This window comes from Mustela putorius, unplaced genomic scaffold (assembly GCF_011764305.1).
Source record: "Mustela putorius furo isolate JIRA1106 unplaced genomic scaffold, ASM1176430v1.1 tig00000450_pilon_pilon_pilon, whole genome shotgun sequence".
NCBI classification, from domain to species: Eukaryota; Metazoa; Chordata; class Mammalia; order Carnivora; family Mustelidae; genus Mustela; species Mustela putorius.
The window spans coordinates 8,766,405-8,786,438 of NW_025421385.1; the positions used below are offsets into that span (position 1 = coordinate 8,766,405).

General features: G+C 44.9%; 1 protein-coding gene across 7 annotated transcripts in view; it reads right to left on the reverse strand.

The window, feature by feature from the left end:
• Positions 1 to 20,034, reverse strand: part of SYTL3 (synaptotagmin like 3) — a 79,143-nt gene that overhangs the window by 55,176 nt on the left and 3,933 nt on the right. For 4 of the 7 annotated variants that reach the window (XM_045080096.1, XM_045080093.1, XM_004770864.3 and 1 more), the window contains exons 2-4: positions 15,850 to 16,040; positions 13,846 to 14,472; positions 11,431 to 11,649 (exon numbers count right to left, since the gene is read on the reverse strand). In XM_045080096.1, the coding sequence (XP_044936031.1) occupies positions 11,431 to 11,649; positions 13,846 to 13,955 (329 nt within the window). In that variant the 5' untranslated portion in view covers positions 13,956 to 14,472; positions 15,850 to 16,040. Of the gene's footprint in view, positions 1 to 4,146; positions 4,371 to 11,430; positions 11,650 to 13,845; positions 14,473 to 15,849; positions 16,041 to 16,552; positions 16,688 to 17,034; positions 17,627 to 20,034 lie in introns of those variants that run through there. The other 3 variants (XM_045080094.1, XM_045080095.1, XM_045080098.1) reach the window with 3 other exon arrangements.

Genomic DNA, 20,034 nt, shown 5'->3' on the forward strand with positions numbered 1-20,034 from the left:
ATTAAATCTCATTCTTTGTCGTGGCTGAGTGACGTTGCACGCACGTATGTATCACATTCTGTTTACGCACTCATCAGTTAACAGACAAAGGGTTGTCCTGTGACTGTTGTGAATAAGGCTGCGGTGAACACTGGTTTATTGTGTGAGTGTTCGAAAGCTACAAGGTTTTGTCATAAACCACTATGCAGAGGCGCGTTGACGGCAACGGTCATCGAAACATCCAACTCTTGGTTTGGGTTCGGGTCATGACCTCGGGGTCCTGGGACCCAGCCCTGAGTCGGGCTCCACGCTCAGCATCTCATCTCGGCGTCTGCTGGAGAGTCTCTCTCGCTCTCCCTCTGCCCCTCCCACTTGAGCTCGCTCCCTCTCTCTCTAAAATAAAGAAACAAATCTTAAAAAAAAAAAACAAAACCTTAATATCTTCATTTTGTTATTTCAGGTGGCAAAAGGCCAGGGAGGAAGCAGGGCCCGCCAGGCTCCCCGCGTCACTGAAGGGGCCCATGGCTCCAGGCCACTCACCCCCTGGGGGCCACACGGCTCCTCACATCACTGTGGCCTCCCGGCCAAGCCTCGCTTCCCTGACTACGCAGACTCAGAGAGGAAAACCAGGCCGCTGGCTGCGGGAGAGGAGGAGCTGCCCTTGAAAGGGGCCCAAAGCAGGATCACAAGTGAACAGCGCTTCGCCGGCAGCGAGCGCCCAGCCCCCCCGGGGCCACCCCCATCCCGGCTGCTGCCTCTCAGAGGTTGATGAGAAAGAAATGACCTTTCTTCCCACCCAGGCAGAATGGTTCCCGGGGGGTGCCCGAGGCCAGGCAGAGCCCCCCGCCTCCTGACAGGGCGGCAGCTGGCCTGCTGTGTCCACACGGGCCCGCCAGCAGCCCCAGCCCACTTACCCGGATTGGTTCCCAGCTGGGAAACTGTTTACACAGGCTGCCAGGCAAGTGGTACATCATAATTCTATATTATATGTATTAATAAAAAAAATATATATATATACTAATATACTAGTATAGTATATTAGTTCTTAGGATCTGTCGACATTTTAAAACTTATTTATTTTTTAATTTTAAGTAGGCTCCAGGACCAACATGGGACTTGAGCTCACGACCCTGAGAAGGAAAATCACATGTCCTCCGGGCTGAGCCAGCCAGCTGCCCTAGGGTCTATCGACATTTATGAGAAGATTCAAACTTTAAATACATTTCCCAAATCAAACTGAAAATTAACCCAGATGGGCTTAACATGTCAGATTATATGGTGCGTAGGATGTTCCTTCTTCCTTTCCTAAGCATTAGGCAACGTGAACCTACCACCTCTAGATTGTGGAGCCTTAAACACAAAGTGACCATTTCAGAGATGGCAAAACCTGTGCTTGGAGGATTCTGTTCAAGGTAACAGTTTCACTGCCTTGTTAGGAGGTTTTTACAGTTTCGAAAAGGGAAGGAAAGGAATAGCTGATTTCTTATCTGATGACTTCATTTCTGTAGTTACAAAAGCACTGTCCGTATGGGTAGCAAAGTGCATAATAGAATTAGGCAGATGTGTTTCTTTCCTTTTAAAGAAGCACCTTTGTTAATTTCTTAAAAGAGTCATCAAGTGTAAGGTTGAGTCTTAGAAAGATATCACAAAATCGAATCCCATCATCACCAAAGCATCCCAAAGACAGAAGGCATTTCAGAGGAGTATAACATGCTGAGGTCAGCTTTCACATTAGCTAGAAATCCATGGGCAACTTTCTTTGAACAAAACTGTCTGTTCTTAACTATCTGCACTAATGGAACAGGGCAGGAGATGAATCATCAAAAACCACTCAAGCCACACGATTTCTCTCTGGCGTTGGGATGCACTTTTGTCTCTCTATGGACATGGGCATGGCATTGTGGACATTCCTATGAAAACATGACTTCAAAGGAACTACAAGCCTGTCCGGGATCCCTCCATCTGCCAGGACCCTTATTTCTAGCTCAGAGTGTTAACTAAGGCAGCACCTCTCTACTGTGCAAAGCGCCAGCCCAGGAAAGCAGACTTCTCGTGCTGGCCTTCCCCTCAGGGTGAAAAATTTCCGCTGAGCTGAGTGTGGTGACAATGTCAAGTCTGAACAAGAGCGTTAATGATGCGGAAGGCTTACTAACCTCAAAGAAAGGTTTTAGAAGCAAGGCCTGTGTGACGAATCATGTACTGATGGCAGAAGAAATTTCAGCTTCAAAAAAAGGAATGATACTCAAATTATTGTGAAAGCATTCCCTCTAGTACGTACAAAATAAACTTCTCAAAAATAAACTTTTCCCAAAACTGTCCTAGACACTTCTACTTTTTTACTCTGTTTTAGTAGCACAAGGGCTTCCAAGAATACTAAATGGTCATTACTCCCATTTGGACCCAAGGATTAAAAAGAATGTATGGGGGCGCCTGGGTGGCTCAGTGGGTTAAGCCTCTGCCTTCGGCTCAGGTCACGATTCCAAGGTCCTGGGATCAAGTCCTGCATCGGGCTCTCTGCTAGGCAGGGAGCCTGCTTCCTCCTCTCTCTCTCTCTCTCTCTCTCTGCCTGCCTCTCTGCCTACTTGTGATCTCTGTCTGTAAAAAAAAAAAAAAAAAGAAGGTCATGATCCTACATAGAGTTGTCTTCTACCATATTCCTACAGAAAACGCTGTACATGTACCTTATGAAACAGCCAAGCTAGAAGGTGAGGACTAAAACAGATGCCATCTCCAAGTCAGAACAAAGAAAACAAAACCTTACCTTAAAGAACAAGAGGCTTTTCCCTTGTAAAGTTGGTTTCAGTGGCTAATCTCTTGAAAATGTGCACACGTATGACTATGTTACATATTTACTCAATATATTCAACTTGTGTATACTTTTTCTTGTGAAACTCACGACCATAATTTCTATCAGCAATGTTAAAAATCAGATTAGAAAAAAAAATCAGGTTTTGAAATAGAAGAGAGACAGCAAAGACATGTCACTTTAACCTCGGCACCAAGCTAACATCCTTCCTCGCTGACCCCCTATACCACACCCAGCATTCAGTTCCTTTTCAATATTTCATAGAGTTATACTTTTTACTCACTTGAAGAGCAGAAGCATTTACAATAAAGACTGTAAATTATACCATTCCCATACATTTGACTTGATGGGTATGAAGTGAGGATTCAGTATTTTATCAAACAAAACATGGCATTAGGGAAATGCTGGGAGCATCAGTATGAAATTTCAAAGATTATATTTTCCAAACTCTGGGATGTCTTACTCTAAGCAGGAAACGCAACTGCTGTAAAACTTATCTTGACATGTCACGTGATTGTCAATAAAAATTATTTCACACAATGCAAAAGAGAGAGTACATCATTCTGTAATGATATCTTTACATCTAAATCCTAACCTAAAGTGTGTTTGAGCAACCACCAAAATATCCCCTTTAATAAATTCCAAAAATCTCATTTTAACCCTTCCTACTCTGCAGCAATAATTCAAACCCCAACCAGAGAACTAAGTATGTGATAATGAATGCCAAGGTTTGTATATCCATGTGTAACTGGGCACTCTTAATTTTCTCTCCATGAGCTTCCGGCAGAGTAGATCAGAGACATGTAAGCAGCCCAAGAAAGTATCCTGGGATCAACCGTACAACCTCCCACCATTTGAAACCCTCGCTCTAAAATGTCTGATCTACTTATTTATAAATACAAACATTCCTGATGCAACAGAGAGAAAGGACATCCCAACGAATATCTGAGACTGAAGAATGAACGATTGCTTATGGTCACGGCCAGTTACAAAGCAAGAGGAAAAGATCACAGTTTGAAAGACAAATGTCTTGAGCACCTATAATTCCTCAGCCATCTGCTTCCGGGAGGATGAGCAGGTCCTTTCTAGACACATGAAGTTGGATGCTACTGCACAGTCAATGATTTTGAAGGGAAAAAAAAATCAATGTGAACCGAAGTCATCCAGTTCAATCTTACCTTTCAAAACCAAGCAAACAAGCAAATATGAAGCTTAGTCTCCCTGACATTTCAACATGGTTGTTACCTCATCCCATGTCATCCGTGGGAATTGTCAGTACATGGGGGGGGGGGGAGGACCACTGAACCAAGAAGCAAGGACGCATTTACATCTCTTCCTCTTCTTTCCTTCTCCCAAATCACCTCTTTTGATGGCTCCTTGCTGAGGACAACACATGGCCCCTCATGACTAGAGCAACTTTCACCAACTTTGTTCTTCCAAGTCCTTCTCAACGTGTCTTTGCTTCCTGAGGTCTTTCTGCTGCTTCTCTTTTGTTCTCAATTTCGTTTTGCCTTCTGCCTTATCACTTCATGCCCAGTTCACTGCCAAGATGTTCCTGCAGATCACTGGCTGTCACCATCCCCGGACCCCGGCCCCGCCCTACAGAACACTGGTGCACTGTGACACGGCTTCCTCTTGGCAAAGCATCTACGTTCACACCCCATTTTCCGTGGCCCAAGATTCAAGGTCTTCTGAGTGGCTTTCCTCCCTGCAGGCAGGAGAGGGCAGAGATCTAGAAGGGATGGGATTCAGGAGACCAGAGCTCTAGTCTAACTGACTTCCTGGCCTCAGGATAACTACTTTCTGTCTCTTAGCCTCTTGTTTCACCTGTAAAATTAGGATAATAATCCTCATTGCCCTGTTTCAAGGTTTAAATGAAACGTGCAAGATAAAAAAAAAAAAAAAAAAAAACTCTTGCACAGAAGAGAAAGAGTCAACAAAACTAAAAGGCAATGGAATGGAATGGAAGAAGATATTTACAAGTGACATTTCAGATATAAAAGGCGGGCATCCAAGATCTATAAATAACTTATCAAACTCAACACCCAAAAAAAACAAATGATCCAGTCAAGAAATGGGCATAAGACATGAACAGACACTTCTCTAAAGAAGACATAGGAGTGGCTAACAGACACATGAAAAAATGTTCATCATCACTAGCCATCAGGGAGATTCAAATCAAAACCACAATAAGATACCATCTTACACCAGTTAGAATGGCAAAAATTAACAAGATAGGAAACAACAAGTGTTGGTGAGGATGTGGAGAGAGGGGAACCCTGTTACATTGTTGGTGGAAATACAAGCTGGTGTAGCCACTCTGGGAAACAGTGTGGAAATTCCCCAAGAAGTTGAAAATAGAGCAACCCTATGACCCAATAATCACACCACTGGGTATTCACCCCCAAAGATACAGGCATAGTAAAATGAAGGGATACTGATACCACAACGTTCAAAGCAGCAATGACCACAATAGCCAAACTGTGGAAAGAGCAAAGATATCTTTCAACAGATGAATGAATAAGAAGATGTGGTCCATATACACAATGGAATATGACTCAGCCATCAGAAAGGATGACTACCCACCATTTGCATCAACATGGGTGGAACTGGAGGGCATTATGTTGAGTGAAGTAAGTCAAGCAGAGAAAGACATTTATCATACGGTTTCACTTATTTGTGGAACATAAGGAATGGAGTGGAAGACCACAGGGAAAGGGAGGGAAAACTGAACAGGAAGAAATCAGGGAGGAAGACAAAGCATGAGAGACTCTGGACTCCGAGAAACAAACTGACGTTTATAGAAGGGAGGGGTGGTGGAGGGATGGGGTAACCAGGTGATGGACACTAAGGAGGGCACATGATGTGATGAGCACTGGGTGTCATATGCAACGGATGAATCACTGAACACTATGATACGTTGGCTAACTGAACACAATTTTTAAAAGAAAGAAAGAGAGGGAGGGAGGGAGGGACATGCAGTATTAAAAAAAACTAAACCCGTATCCCCATGCTGTCCTCTTTCCCTGAGGATGCCTGTCTTCCTCCCTGGCCCTGACCCTCATCCAGAAATACTCCAAATATAGATGCTCTGAAAATCGCCTTGAGCCAACTCACCCCTCTCTTGTCAGAGCTCCCAGGGACATTTAGAAGCTCTTTTTTTTTTTTTTTAAAGATTTTATTTATTTATTTGACAGAAAGAGTGAGAGCACAAGCAGGGAGGAGAGGGAGAAGCCGGCTCCCCACTAAGCCGGGAACCTGACGCGGGACTCGATCCCAGGACCCTGTGATAGCGACCTGAGCCAAAGGCAGACACTTAACCAACTGAGTCACCCAGGTGTCCCCTTAGCAGCTCTAAGAGGAAAACTGCCTTGAAGCAGAAACCTCAAAGACATCCCGGAACCTCGACACAACTCCAGGGCCAGCACGTCCCACAGGCCTTTTTCTCTGACGGCCACAACCTGTCATTTGGTTTTGTTTTTCTAAATCACCGTCCTACAGCTTCCCCTTTCCTGATTTTAAAAAACCTCCTTCCCCCCTCCTGGTCCCACAACGGATCCACTTCTTCCCAAGGACCGAGTCTCAAGCTGAGGCAGCTGCAGAGAGAGGAAAGCCTCTGGGGTCCGTCCCCCACCTAGGACCCCCACCCCCTGTCAGTCATGACTGTCAAGTATTCTAAAGTCCTGCCAGCCTTCTCTCTAGGATGGGGGTCCAGGGTGGACAAAACCAGAGAGAGGACAGAGGGTTGCCAAGAAAGGAGAGGGGGGTGGAATACGTGTTATCAATTATTTCGTTCTCTCCCCATATGATTTCCTGAGGCACTTCATTCCCCATAATGCAATTATCTTTGGTATTTTGAAAAGCATCCTTATTTCACAATAAGGAAGCTGGGGTTTTAGAAATCACACTTTGTGTACTTAGAGGGTAGAGTTACAACAGCGAGGTCACAATACCCTCTTGGGTACAGGTTTCAAAATGGGCTGCCTTCCCAGGAGACGGCCTCAGCCTCGTCCGTCTTCCCAGTGTGGTTTTTAGCTTACAGTGAACTATTCAAAGACAAAAAACCACCAATGCCTTTAATCCCTTACCAGGCAATGGTCACCATTAGACTTCAAATACATACAGTTGATTGAAAGGAGGGAAGGAAATCTTAAGACTTTCTAGACATTATTTGGAATTATTACCTCCTTTCTCAAGAGCCCAGGCAGCTCCCTGCAACTCCCTCCCTTCCCTCTCAAGATAAGAAAAGCCTAAAGGGCTGAGCGGGGAGCACTAAAAAACAGGAAAAAGCTCTATTTTTAACGTCTTGATGAATTGTCATACTGTTCTCCAGAGCAGCTGTACCAGCAAAATATACATATATTAAATTTTTTTTAATTAAAAATTTATATCTAAAAGAAAGAAAGATAAAGAAAAAAACAAAGGCTGAAGGACATTGGCCTCAGCAAACCAAAGAGACGTGAAATGAGTGAGGGGCGCAGAGTTAGCGCTGACCGAATCAGCCTGACTTGGCGAGCTGCTGTCCAAGTACAAGGTGTGCTATTTAGGAGCAAAGAAATCTGGTTGAACAACTTCACTTCTTCTCTGGATGAGGGACTGAAATTAAGCCTTGCAAAGGGACAGGAAATTTGAGATCATTAATGCCAGGGACCCAATAAGCACAGCTCTCTTGACTGAGGGGGACAGAAACCCCAGCCACCGGCCCCCCACGATGTGAGTACCTCTCCTGATCTTTGTCCTGGGCACTCTCCCATCTGCAACAACACTTAGGAGCTCTTTTTAAATTCCCCAAGTCTCTGGTTATTCTAGATTCACACCAGACGAATGTCTCCCCTCCTCAAGGTTCTGCAATGTCCTTGTGGGCACAGTCCCCAACAAACAGGGACAACCTCTATTGTGTTTTCAAGTCATCAATGACCAGTCCATTCTTGCTTTGAAAAGTGGGAGCCTCAGCCAAAGACGCTGTTTCTCATTTCCAAAATGCATAGTTCCAAATGCCCATTCCATGTCAAAAAACTTTTTTTAAAAAACCTCATGACACCAAAAGATTGAAATACGTGAAGATTCAGTCTGGCGCTAATAGAAAGCTACTCATTTCTTTGAGTAGCCAATAGAAGTCAGCTAATCCCTCTTCCCAAAGGCCTTACGGAAAGCTGCATGAGAAGGCAGTGGTGTAGGGACACCTCAAACACACCTCCTCCCGCAGACGCCAGATCTGTAGCTTCATAAGGAACAACCCCCCCTGAAGAAGGACTGAAAACCAGTCCAACCGCCACCTGCAACATAGGATGAAAAGACAACACTGTGGTGGTGGGTAGGAGATGCAGAGACACGTTGTCACCGAACGCCCCCTCACCACCATCACAGAGACACACCACAGGGAGGGATCTCACAAGGACCGAGTTTCTCCCAGAGGAGTGAGGGGTTTGTGTCCCCTGCCAGGGACCCCAAGCCCTGGGACCTGAACTAGAGAGGTGTGCCCCCAAAAGGTCTGACTTAGAAAAAACAGTGGGGCTTACTTAAGTCCAACGGGCATGTGGTCTCACTCACATAGAGACATAGAGACCCAGGACAAAAGCAAGTTTGAAAAGCATCTAGACTGTGAGTGAAGGAGATTCATTTGCCCATCTTCCAGCCTCTGCCAAAGGTCCAGGGGCCAGGTCGGACTCTCTCTAGAGATGAGCACCTGTTCTGCACTCTCTCTATCCTCTGCTAGCGTGGGCGGCACACAGAGACCCGGCACCCTCCCGCTGACTTGCTCCTGAGCGGCCTGCGCAGGTGTGTGTGGACACGCAGGGAAACACGCAGACATGCGCAGATACGGTGCTCTCCTGCAGCATCACGGAAGCCAGAGGCCATGTCCAGCTAAGGCCGTCTTCCGCTGCCTTGGTAATGCTGGTGGCCACGGTGGCCTCGCTCCACCCCTGCACTCTCCAGCTGCATCACAAAGCCAGCAGGTGCCTGGAGTCCACACAAAGGACACACACCAGATCACCTGGTCCTGGTGCCCAGAGGGCTTGTGTTCCTGGGCTCCAGGGGACCATAACAATTGCAAAGACAGTTCCCAGCAGTCTACAACCCTCAGGGCATAGCACAGACAGTAGCCGGAAGCACATTCCCAGTCTCCCTGTGAAAAAAGCCTATTTCCTTGGCCTAGAGCTTTTGCCTGAGGGGCAGACTTCCTGTTTGCCACACAACCCAAGGCTAGGAAGGTGATCTCAGGGAACCCAGGCAGGGAGACCCCATCCTTGCACTCAGTCCTGGCCTTGCTTCAGCTCTCTGGTACCTCCGAGGAAGGAGCTTTTACACTCAGCTGGAACCCTAAGTTTTGCCACCTCCACCCATGGTGTCCTTCAGATCTCCTGGTCTGGAGGCCCGCAGACTTTATGACTGGCCCCACAGGACTGTATCTATTTGCATACTTTGAAAGCTGCTGCCTAGGGGTCTGGCTTCCAATCAGCCTGAAACTAGGTTCTAACAAGTTCTTCCCTTTGGGACACCAACAGGTCTTAGCACACCAATGGAGCCCTAGCAAGAATAAATCAGGCAGCCTGCTTGGACAATCACAGAGTTTGGAAAGATAACCAAGAGCTAGGGCAAGGTTGAAGGACAAGGTCCATCACCCATGCAAGGCCAAGACTGGGGAGAGGTTGTAGTTTAGAAACATATAGAAACAGAGTGGGACACCTGGGTGTCTGAATAGGTTAAGCATCTGCCTTCAGCTCAGGTCATGATCCCAGGGTCATGGGATCGAATCCTGCATTGGGCTCCTTGTTCAGTGGGGAGCCTGCTCTCCCTCTGCCTGCTGCTCCCCCTGCTTGTGCTCTTTCTCTCTCTCTCTCTCTCTCTCTGACCAATAAATAAATAAAATCTAAAAAAAAAATAAATAAACACCAAAAAATAAACACAGAGAGGCAGGGAAAATGAAGACACAGAGAAGAATGTTGCAAATGAAAGAACAAGGTAAAAATCTCAGAAAAATACCTTAATTTCAGAGATATAAGTAATATGCCTGATAAAGAATTTGAAGTAATAGTCATAAAGATGCTGCCCAGACTCAGGAGAAGACCAGATGAACACCGTGAGCACTTCATCAAAGAGATGGAAAACAACAAGTTCCACACATTAGCCACAGAGCTGAAGCACACATGGAGGGGTCCTTAGCAGACCAGATGAAGCAGACAAACAGATCAGCAGTCTGAAAGGCAGGGCAGCGGAGCTAACCCAAACAGAGAAAGGAGGAAGAAAGTAAGAAAGATAAAAGAAGACAGCCTAACAGACCTATGGGAACAACATCAAGTGGAAAGAAAATTCACATTATAGGAGCCAGAAGGAGAAGTGAGAGAGAAAGGAGTGGAAAATTATTTGAAGAAATAATGACTGAAAAGTTCCCTAACCGGGGGAGAGAAACAGACATCCTGGTCGAGGAAGCCCAGAGAATTCCAAATAAGATGACCCCAAAGAGATCACATCAAGCATATCCTAATTAAATGTCAAAAGTTAAAATTTAAAAGAGACTCTGGAAAGCAACAAGAGAAAAACAACTTGTGACATACAAGGAACGCCCATAAGATTATTGGCAGATTTTTCATCAGAACTTTGCAGCCAGAAGGGAGTGGGATGATAAATCCAATCCAAAGTGCTAAAAGGAAGAAAGCTTCCAACCAAGAATACTCTACCCAGCAAGGTTATCATTTAGAACTGAAGTACAGATAAAGACGATGGTCATATGATCTATTGTGGTGATCGCTTCACCATGTATACAAATACCAAGTCATTATGTTATACATCTGAAATCAATGTAGTGTCACATGTCAATTTTACCTCAATAAAATATTTTAAAAAATAATAACATAGGGTGCCTGAGTGGCTCAGTAAGGTAAGCATCTGACTCCTGATTTCAGCTAGGGTCTGGTCTTGAGGTCCTAGGATCAAGCCCCACGTGAGGCTTCATGCTCAGTGTGGAGTCTCTTTGAGATTCTCTCTCTCCCTCTCCCTCGCCCCTCCCTCTGCTCTATAAATAAACAAATAAATAAATAAAATCTTAAAAATAAATAAGTAATGCTACACAGGCTCACTCTAATATTCCCTATGTTAAAATTCACTTGACTGGGCCACCTGGGTGGCTCAGTGGGTTAAGCCTCTGCCTTTGGCTCAGGTCATGATCTCAGGGTCCTGGGATCAAGTCCCACATTGGGCTCTCTGCTCAGCAGGGACCCTGCTTCCCCCTCTCTCTGCCTGCCTCTCTGCCTACTTGCGATCTCTCACTCTGTCAAATAAATAAATAAAATCTTAAAATAAAATAAAATGAAATTCACTTGACTTTCTCTGAAAGTGATAAATTAAGCTCTAAGAAAATTGAGGCACCTAGTTATGAAATCCAAATGAATCTTCACTCCTGGGTTAGCCCATCCTTAGCCATTATAAACAAATGTTTGTAAATTAAAAGAAAAAAAACCTTTTTACATAATACAATTCATTTTTAAATTACTGTAACTTCCAAGTCTAGAAAGGTCGCTTCCTATGAAGCCCTCTGTGAACACCAATCAACCCTAAGGGGCGACAGCGCCTTTGTCACCAGCAGGTCTGGGACTGTCCACATGGCCAGAGCCCACGGGGGGACGTGAGTGCCCCGGCCATCTCACCTGTCCTCAAAGCACACAGTGCACTTCCAGGCGCTGGTCTTCCTCAGGAACACTCGGCACTCCGAGCACACGCGGTGGCTGCAGCCCTTGCACACGGCCCCCCGGTTCAGCAGAAACCCCAGCTCGCTCTGACAGCGGGCGCATGACTTCTCTCTGTGCTCCTGGCTCACGCCCTGTGCTCCTTTCCACCGGAGGTGCTGCAAGTGCGTCTTCAGTTTCCTGCGGCCCAAACAGTCAAGTGACAAGGTATGACTGAATGAAAGGACAGATGCCAGACATACCCCTACATGGCGAGGGCCCCGCTAATACTGCTCCCGGCAAGAGAAGAAAGAAGGGGTTTTGGCGTCCGCCGCGCCCGGCTAACAACATGGCTGTGTGAACTAGGGATCTCACTCAGTATCTCCAGAAAGAGGCTCAGAGATTTTCTCCACGGTGAAACAGAGATGAGAAAAAGCTCACCTCCCACAGATGCCGCGGGATTCAATGGCAAAGCCTAAAAAGTGCGTAGCACAGAGGAGTTAGCAGCTAGTTTTGTTCTAGGCTCATCCCTCCATGCCCAAAGGACATCATAAAGGTTAGCAAGGACAGAGAGAGGACAACACAAAACACACACAGAGAAAATAGCATCAATTTTAATATAGAAGGCATGGAAAGATCTATAAAGATATACATGCCTGCCCTTGTCATTAAGTTACCCAATAAAATGATTGAACTGATGTTCTGCTTTTGCTACTGTTTTTTAAAGATTTTGTTCATTTCTTTGTCAGAGAGAGAGGAGGGAGCGAGCACAAGCAGGGGAACATAGGCAGAGGGAGAAGCAGGCTCCCCACTGAGCACGGAGCCTGATGTGGGACTCGATCCCAGGACTCCGGGATCATGATCTGAGCCAAAGGCAGATGCGATGCTTAACAGACTGAGCCCCCCAGGCATCCCAACTATTGTTTTGTGGTTTTTGTTTTGTTTTTCAGTGGGTGGTCAGTTCACTTCTAGTTCCTATTTCCCTGAGACAATGGCCCAAGTGCTAAGGGACCTTACACTGGACCCGGAAGAGGTGTTAGTAACCAGACCTTCTTTCATGAAATGTCTCTGCTAGCCATTTTTAAAAGAGAGAAGCCAGCCCCAAGAAGCTAGAGCGCATTCATTCTACTTGCGGGACTTGCGCTGCTGTCTGTGCCCTCGGGAGAAAAACCTCCTGACCACAGAGTCCATGCTACTTTGTTGGTATTCAGGATGTTTTTAAATCACTGAAAGACCTCAAATCATCGAGACAATTCCATTTTGCTCAGCGTATTATCCTTTTCAGCAGAAAAAAGTACAAGTCCATTTCAGAGAGCTTTGGGACAGCAGCGGAGGATAGAAAAAGAACACTGTATCTTCCAGTTAACCCACAAATTTCATTCCTTAAGCATTGGGTTGCCCTGAATTTTATTTATTTTATGTGTATTTTTCTTGGCAGACTCTAGAAGAGTTCTGCCATTAAAAACAAAACAAAATCTTGGGCACCTGGGTGGCTCAGTCTTTGGGCGTCTGCCTTTGGCTCAGGTCATGATCCCGGGATCCTGGGATCGAGCCCCACATCGGGATCCCTGCTCAGCGGGAAACCTGCTTCTCCCTCTGCCACTTGCCCTGCTTGTGTTCCCTCTCTCACTGTGTCTCTCTGTGTCAAATAAATAAAATCTTTTAAAAACATTAAAAAAAAAACAAAATCAAAAGCCTGGTCCACATACTTATTTTCCAGTCTTTGTGTCCTCTACAGACATTGACAAACATGACCCCTGCTGTTGGTAAGACAGATCTTGGCCGCTACCCATCGGCAGGTTTGACAGTCTAGCCCTGCTCTATTAGGTGTTCACTCATACCAACAGTGCATGCAGCTTCTAGACAGACAAGGAAAGAAATTTCCTATTGACAGATCAGTCAAAGAACAGGCTGAGCAGGTTTACATTTTACGCACCCTCTCCCCTCAAAGCCAAGTTGGAAGCAAAAGCACACAAAGAAGACGACGGGAACGCGCCGCAGCAGACCTGCTGTTTCCACGTGGCTTTCTCCACTTTTCTGTGTGCCCTTGGTGACCCCCACCCCAACCAACAATTCAGGCAATGCTTCGCAGGAGGTCTGTCCCTTGAGAGGCAGAGCAGACGCCTGCGAACCTTCCTTTGAATTAGTCCCGCCAAGTAGCAAAGGGACAAGCACCAGACAACACACTTAGCACAAAATGGCATTATTTAAAGTCAATGACAAGAGCAGCCTCCCGTCGCCCCCACTTCGGGGAGCTCGGTTAGAGCGCAGGGCTACCCGGCCTCTGCCCTTCACGGGCCCCTTGCAGAGCGGACGCAAGCAGCGGCCAGCAAGCAGGTGGCCGTAGGCGGCAAGCAGGAAAGCCCCCAGACTTGTGCGCCGGGGAGGACGGCGTACCGGATCCTCTCTTCCTCGATGTTCTGGACCGCCTGGTCTCGGTACAGGACCTGGAGGATGACCTCACGTTCCAGCTCCTGGAGGGAGTTCAGGCTGACTTCCCTGGCCATGGCTTCTCTGGTGCGGAGACCCGAGCCGAGGGTCACTCCATGACCGAGCGCCCCTGGGCTGTGCGTGAGCTCAGAGTGCCCTGGAACAGCCCCACGTGCTTCAAAGTGCGCCTTCTCCTATTTCATCAGCAGCTGCTTGGCCTTTTTTTTTTTTTTCCCCTTTTTGACTGCGTCACACTCCTCGGGAGAAGAAAGCCCCAAGAGGCTGCCCCCCAGCTCGACTCGAGGCTCCCAGAGCCTCATGCCCCCCGGGGAGCCTTTCCACGGAGCCCTACCGCTGCCTGCGGTGTCTGTCTAAGCCAAAAGCATATCTCTGGTCTGAGGTCTTGCCAGAGATTGCTATAAATCAGGCTTGGCTCCAAGCAGATAGTTTCTGCAAAAGCAGAAGTGAGCCCCAATCTGAGGGAACTCAGAACTGGCAGCTATAAAAGTATCGAGGACATTCAGAAGCTACTCTTCCCTTCCAGTGCCTTCGGGTCAGAAGTAATGGTCATTAAAAGCCCAGGCTGCTGAATGCCTGCAAAAAAAGACAACAAAAATGGCCTCATTTTCCTGGCTTGTGTCTGTCGGCAACATCACTTCTGGATGCACAAATCATTCCACACAGACCTTTGCATCTTCTGCCATCGTGATAATGTAAGATTTCAAATTGTATTAAGATTGGTGTTCTCATGTTTCTAAAAGCCACAGACTTCTGAACTTGAATTATTCTAAGATAAATCCAGTATCTCCAGCAATCAGAGAGGCATATAGGTCCATGTTTAACATACATCATCCTAATTGAAAATACATTAAAAGTACTCAGTGTGTTCAATACTTAACTATTATTTTTACAATTAACTTCAAAAGTAAAAAAAAATGTAATCAGTTGGGGAAGTATGAACGAACACCCCACCACCTATCTATCAATTATTTATGGTTTTTAATGGTTTTCAAGGATGTCTTATCCATGGGGTCTTGTTTCTGTTTAATGCTGGTTGAAAGGTTCTGTATATATTACCCCTGCTTTTTTCCCCCCCTACTGGAGACATTGGGCTTACATGACCTTCAATTTGTTCCTCCCCCAACCAAGCACATGGTGCTGCATTGAAAATCATGGCTAGATACGTATCAGTGAAATGCAGAAAGTGTAGATCAAGACAATATACTGTCGGTAACATCATTTTGCTATCAAATCTACATTAATTTCTTGGGAATAAGACTTCCTTTCATTGCTTTAGAAGCTAAACTTTTGTTGGGCTTCAGCAGAAATCCACATTATATTAATTTATGATCCATAACAAGTTACTGAATAAGAGGTTAACAGAGACCTAAGGGATCATTTTCCTTAAGGAAAAAGGGTTAAGAATCGCTCCTTAATCTTTGGTAGCCTGGTGAAGCCTGTGTATTAAATGCATAAAATAAAATACACTGAATTACAAAGGAAATCATTGAAACTAAAATGTTTTAACATAGTAATATATATATTCACTGATACATGAAATAATGAGATCAAGCAGTGATCTAACAACTACTGTAATTCCGAGTAGTGATGATTGTAAGTAATATTTTGAAATATCTATAACACGCATCGTGGTATGAAAATATGGATGATTTCTATTAGTGAGAGTTACCAGTCCTGCTAGTTCTACTCTGGTTTGATGTCTATATTCATAATGGAAAGAAGTGCTAAATTTGTAATTGGAGGATGATAAATAAAGATGTAAGCTTTTTCCCATCCAAGTTCATGGCCCTGTAGGCTAAGCAGTCATGGCTTAAGGGAGTCTAGATTTGTCAGTTACTCTGTTGTGGGACAGAGTACCATGATCAGCTTTCCCAGGTCGAGTGAAGAGTAGGAGGGCACAGAGCTCTGAAAGGGGCACTCTCGGCCTCTAGTCCTCAGGCAAGTACTCACCAGTGCCTGCCCTCCAAAGGCTTCCTATCCAGAAGGTGGCGAAATGACCAAGCAACAAGGACTCTGGGCTCTAGCCCAGACTCGCTGGTAACCCCTGCGTGACGGGTGCAAAGTCTTGATCCTCTTCCGCCCCCAGTTTCTGAATGAACAGATGGAACTTGCAGATCTTACTTCCCCAAGGCTCTGAGTCTCTGGAAAAGAGGAAAGTGATATGCAGTAACGTATAATCAAGCAACAAGGGGTAAGGTGCAAACTGGCCAATATTTTGCCAACTTTATGAGCCAATTTCTTCTGAACTTGCCTCTTGGTTCTTCCTTCTTATTTACCACTGGACCAAGAACTATACAGTTGACCCAATTCTCCAGTAATTTCAATGAAGATTTTTGCATTTGTCTCAAAACACATGATTTGTGTGCACTGAGCTTTCTTTTCCTGTGGTTTCTGTGTTCCACGCTCTGGCTCTGCCATGCGGTACAGGGTGGGAATGATGGCAGCACATTGACTCACTGGGGGAGTCCTGGCACAAGCACATGTTCACTCATTCAGGAGGCTGGGTTTTATAGAAATATAGAATTCAGTTATCACATAAAAATGCTCCTTACACTCTATCAAATCCATGCCTGTGGGCCTCCAGTGGGAAGGGCCCTTTTCATGGATGAGAAGGAGCTTATCCTCCCCCCAGCAACCATTCACTCCTACTTACGGAAAAGTAGAATTTGGTTTGTTCTTGGATCCATCCATCCATTCAATGAATATTCACCGAGTACCTTCCAAGTGCCACACACTGTTCAAGTGCTTAGCACATGACTTGATTGCCTGGTGATTTACACTCTATCCCCTGTGTAACAAGACTGTGATGTTGCTTACAATAAAAGCACATAGAGGACAATTAAAGTCAGAGAGACGTCAGCTTCAGAGTGGAAAGAAGAGAGAGATCATTCCACCATGAACCTGCAGTGAAACAGTCACCATGCTTGAGCATTAGATGTATTTCTGACCTTCTTAGTAACCAAGGCAAGACCAAACAAAACAAAACAAAAATCTATGTGATCTATATCATTCTGATAAACCAAAGGAAGATGAGAAGAACCTCCTTGAAGTATAAAGGGCATAGACTGAGAAAATAATTATTTGAGCCATGGTTCAGCAGAAGCAGCAAAATTGAGGGGTCATTATTATACTGACCTTAAAGCTAAGAAGCTGGCGCCAAATCATAATTCACTGAAAGCATTTCAAATAGAGATCAAGACGTGGTGTTCCCAGGTGATGTTGGCATAAAGCTTAAAAAACCAGAGGATGGGTGTTTGGTATCCAACTCCCTGTGTTTTTTATTCTTGAATTTTGGACATTTGATCCTAGCTTCTGTCAACCTTCAGTCATTCAAGCACTTGGTTAATATTTACTACGAGTAAAGCCTGATGGAATGTACTTCTTCCTTTAACCTGAAGGCTCTGTCTCCAGATCCTCTATAAACCAGGGGTGACTTTTTGAAATGATGCCATTAGGACTGCAGAGAGCATCACGCCGGGGTCATATATCGGTTCTGGACATCACCCCAGGATCCTTCATAGCAAGATTTCACAGAAACCAAGGAAGATATTTTCTCTTTGGTGTCCAGGGTCCTCCTAGTGTACTGCTTGGCTTGGTGGCTTGGATATTCCATTTACCAACCAAGCTGTACTTGGTTTCACTTAGAACTTTGATAAGAATTGTTTACCAGCCAAAGAACAAACCATCCAATCAAGAAATGGGCAGAAGGCATGAACAGACATTACAAAGAAGACATCCAGATGGTCGACAGACCATGACAAAGTGCTCAGCATCACTCAACATCAGGGAAATACCATAGTGAGATACACCTCACAGCAGTCAGAATAGATAAAATTCTAACAAGTCAGGAAATGACAGTTGTTGGCAAGGATGCGGAGAAAGGGGAACCCTCCTACACTGTTGGTGGGAATGCAAGCTGGTGCAACCACTCCGGAAAACAGCATGGAGGGTCCTCAAAAAGTTGCAAAGAGCTACCCTACGACCCAGCAATCACACTACTGGGTATTTACCCAAAAGATACAAATGTAGTGATCTGAAGAGGCAAGTACACCCGAATGTTTATAGCAGCAATGTCCACAATAGCCAAACTATGAAAAGAGTCTAGATGTCTATCAACATATGACTAGATAAAGAAGATGTGGTACACACACACACACACACACACACACACACAGGAATACTATACAGCCATCAAAAATGAAATCTTGCCATTTGCAATGCCATGGATGGAACTAGGGGTATTATGCTAAGCACAATAAGTCAATCAGGGGAAGACAATTATCATTATGATCGCTCCGATATGAGGAATTTGAGAGGCAGAGTGGGAGGTTCTGGGGAGTAAGGAGGGAAAAATGGAACAAGATGGGATCAGGAAGGGAGACAAACTATAAGAGACTTTTAACCTCAGGAAACAAACTACGGGTTGCTGGAGGGAACAGGAGGGGTGGGAAGGATGGGGTGGCCGGACGATGGACATTGGGGAGGGTATGTGCTATGCTGAGTGCTGTGAATTGTGTAAGACTGATGAATCACAGACCTGTACCCCTGAAACAAATAATACATTAAATGCTAATAAAAATAAAATAAAATAAAATAAAGAATTGTTTATCATTTCAGGAAGTTGCATCACCAAGGGCAACATTGCTTGTAGTATCTGAATGACTCCTGCCATATGGTGGTAACAATGTGCATTTGTAAATGTCACAGTCAACATGACTCTATTTACACAAATATCTGACAACTTCACTGGGTCTTCTAATGTAGCTTACATATCCAAGTACACATTATATGGTAATTAAAAATATTCAATTTATAAAGTCCTCTTGTTTCTCCTTTTGTCATGATAATTGCATTGTAGCAGTAATAGTGTGTAGATAGATGACAGTATATGTGAATTCTGTTTCTGGATAGTAAAAGGCAAACCACAATATAATATATTTCCTACAACGAGGGAACACTGATTTTCATAATTTTAAAGGGTGCCCAAGTGGCTCAGTTGGTTAAGTGTCCAACTCTTGGTTTCAGGGCTGTGAGTTCAAGCCCCACAATGGGTTCTGTGCCCATGGAGCCTACTTAAAAAAAAAAAAGTTTCATAGTTTTAGGAACCACTGAATTGGAAGATCCAATCATTTCTAAGGTCACTTATAAATTAAGTTATAGAATTCCCTTGTTCATGTTTTAACACATTATTAAGTTTGTAGGAGAAAATGGAGTTTGGGGAAGAGAGAATGTTTGGTTCTCATTGGTGGTTCGCTCTTTTGGTTTTGGGGGCTTCAGCTTATGAATTTGCATATGCAATTTCAGATCTGATCTCCAGGTTGTGGTGGAGAGCTCAGAGTTCTTCTTGCAATACAGTATCTTTGAATCATTTCAGGTGCATTTTTTTCAATCCTCTTGAACGGAAGCTCTGCACTTTATCACAGTTAGGCTGACATTTGAATTCTTAGAAGTTTTGTAACAACTGCCAACTTGGACAGTCTCCTGTGTGATCCATCTTGCAAATCACTCAAAAATGCTTCATTGAAACTCTTCTTGGTTCATCATCTATTTATCCAAGACAAAGTGTCCCCAGACCCCTGGCAATAATTTACTTATTTGTCATTTTTTAAAGTTTCATCGTGTTTTAGTAAACTTCCTAGTCAACAGAGGTTTCTAGGGTGGCAGATGGAATCAGTGGGCAGCATAGGCCCATGGTAACCACCAAGAAAAATCAGAATTTCAACCATGTCCTGGCATTCGCTGGGTGACATACAGCTTTACAAATTCCGTTCCTAGTCACCTGTAGTAGAAACCGTGTTGGAATATTTGTCGTAGGTGCTGAAACATCGGTGAAACAAAAGTACTTCTCTTGTGGGTGTTCTGACTGATGTGAAGTTTTGAAGTAGAGCATGGAGATAGTAAAAGAATCACATGAAACCTATGAAAATCGGTTGCGTGTTCCTCGTACTGTGTTATGTACTACCATCTAGGATGACAGAGTCAGGTGGGAGGTTAGCATTTGTCACCGTCACGAAGTGCGTCACAGGGAGAGCTGCTGGGGGGCAGAGCAGACTGTGCCCACTGGCTGGCACGCTGACGGCTGTCACCCACGGGAGCCGTTGTGACAGAACAGAGTGGCTGGTGAGGCCGAGGGAG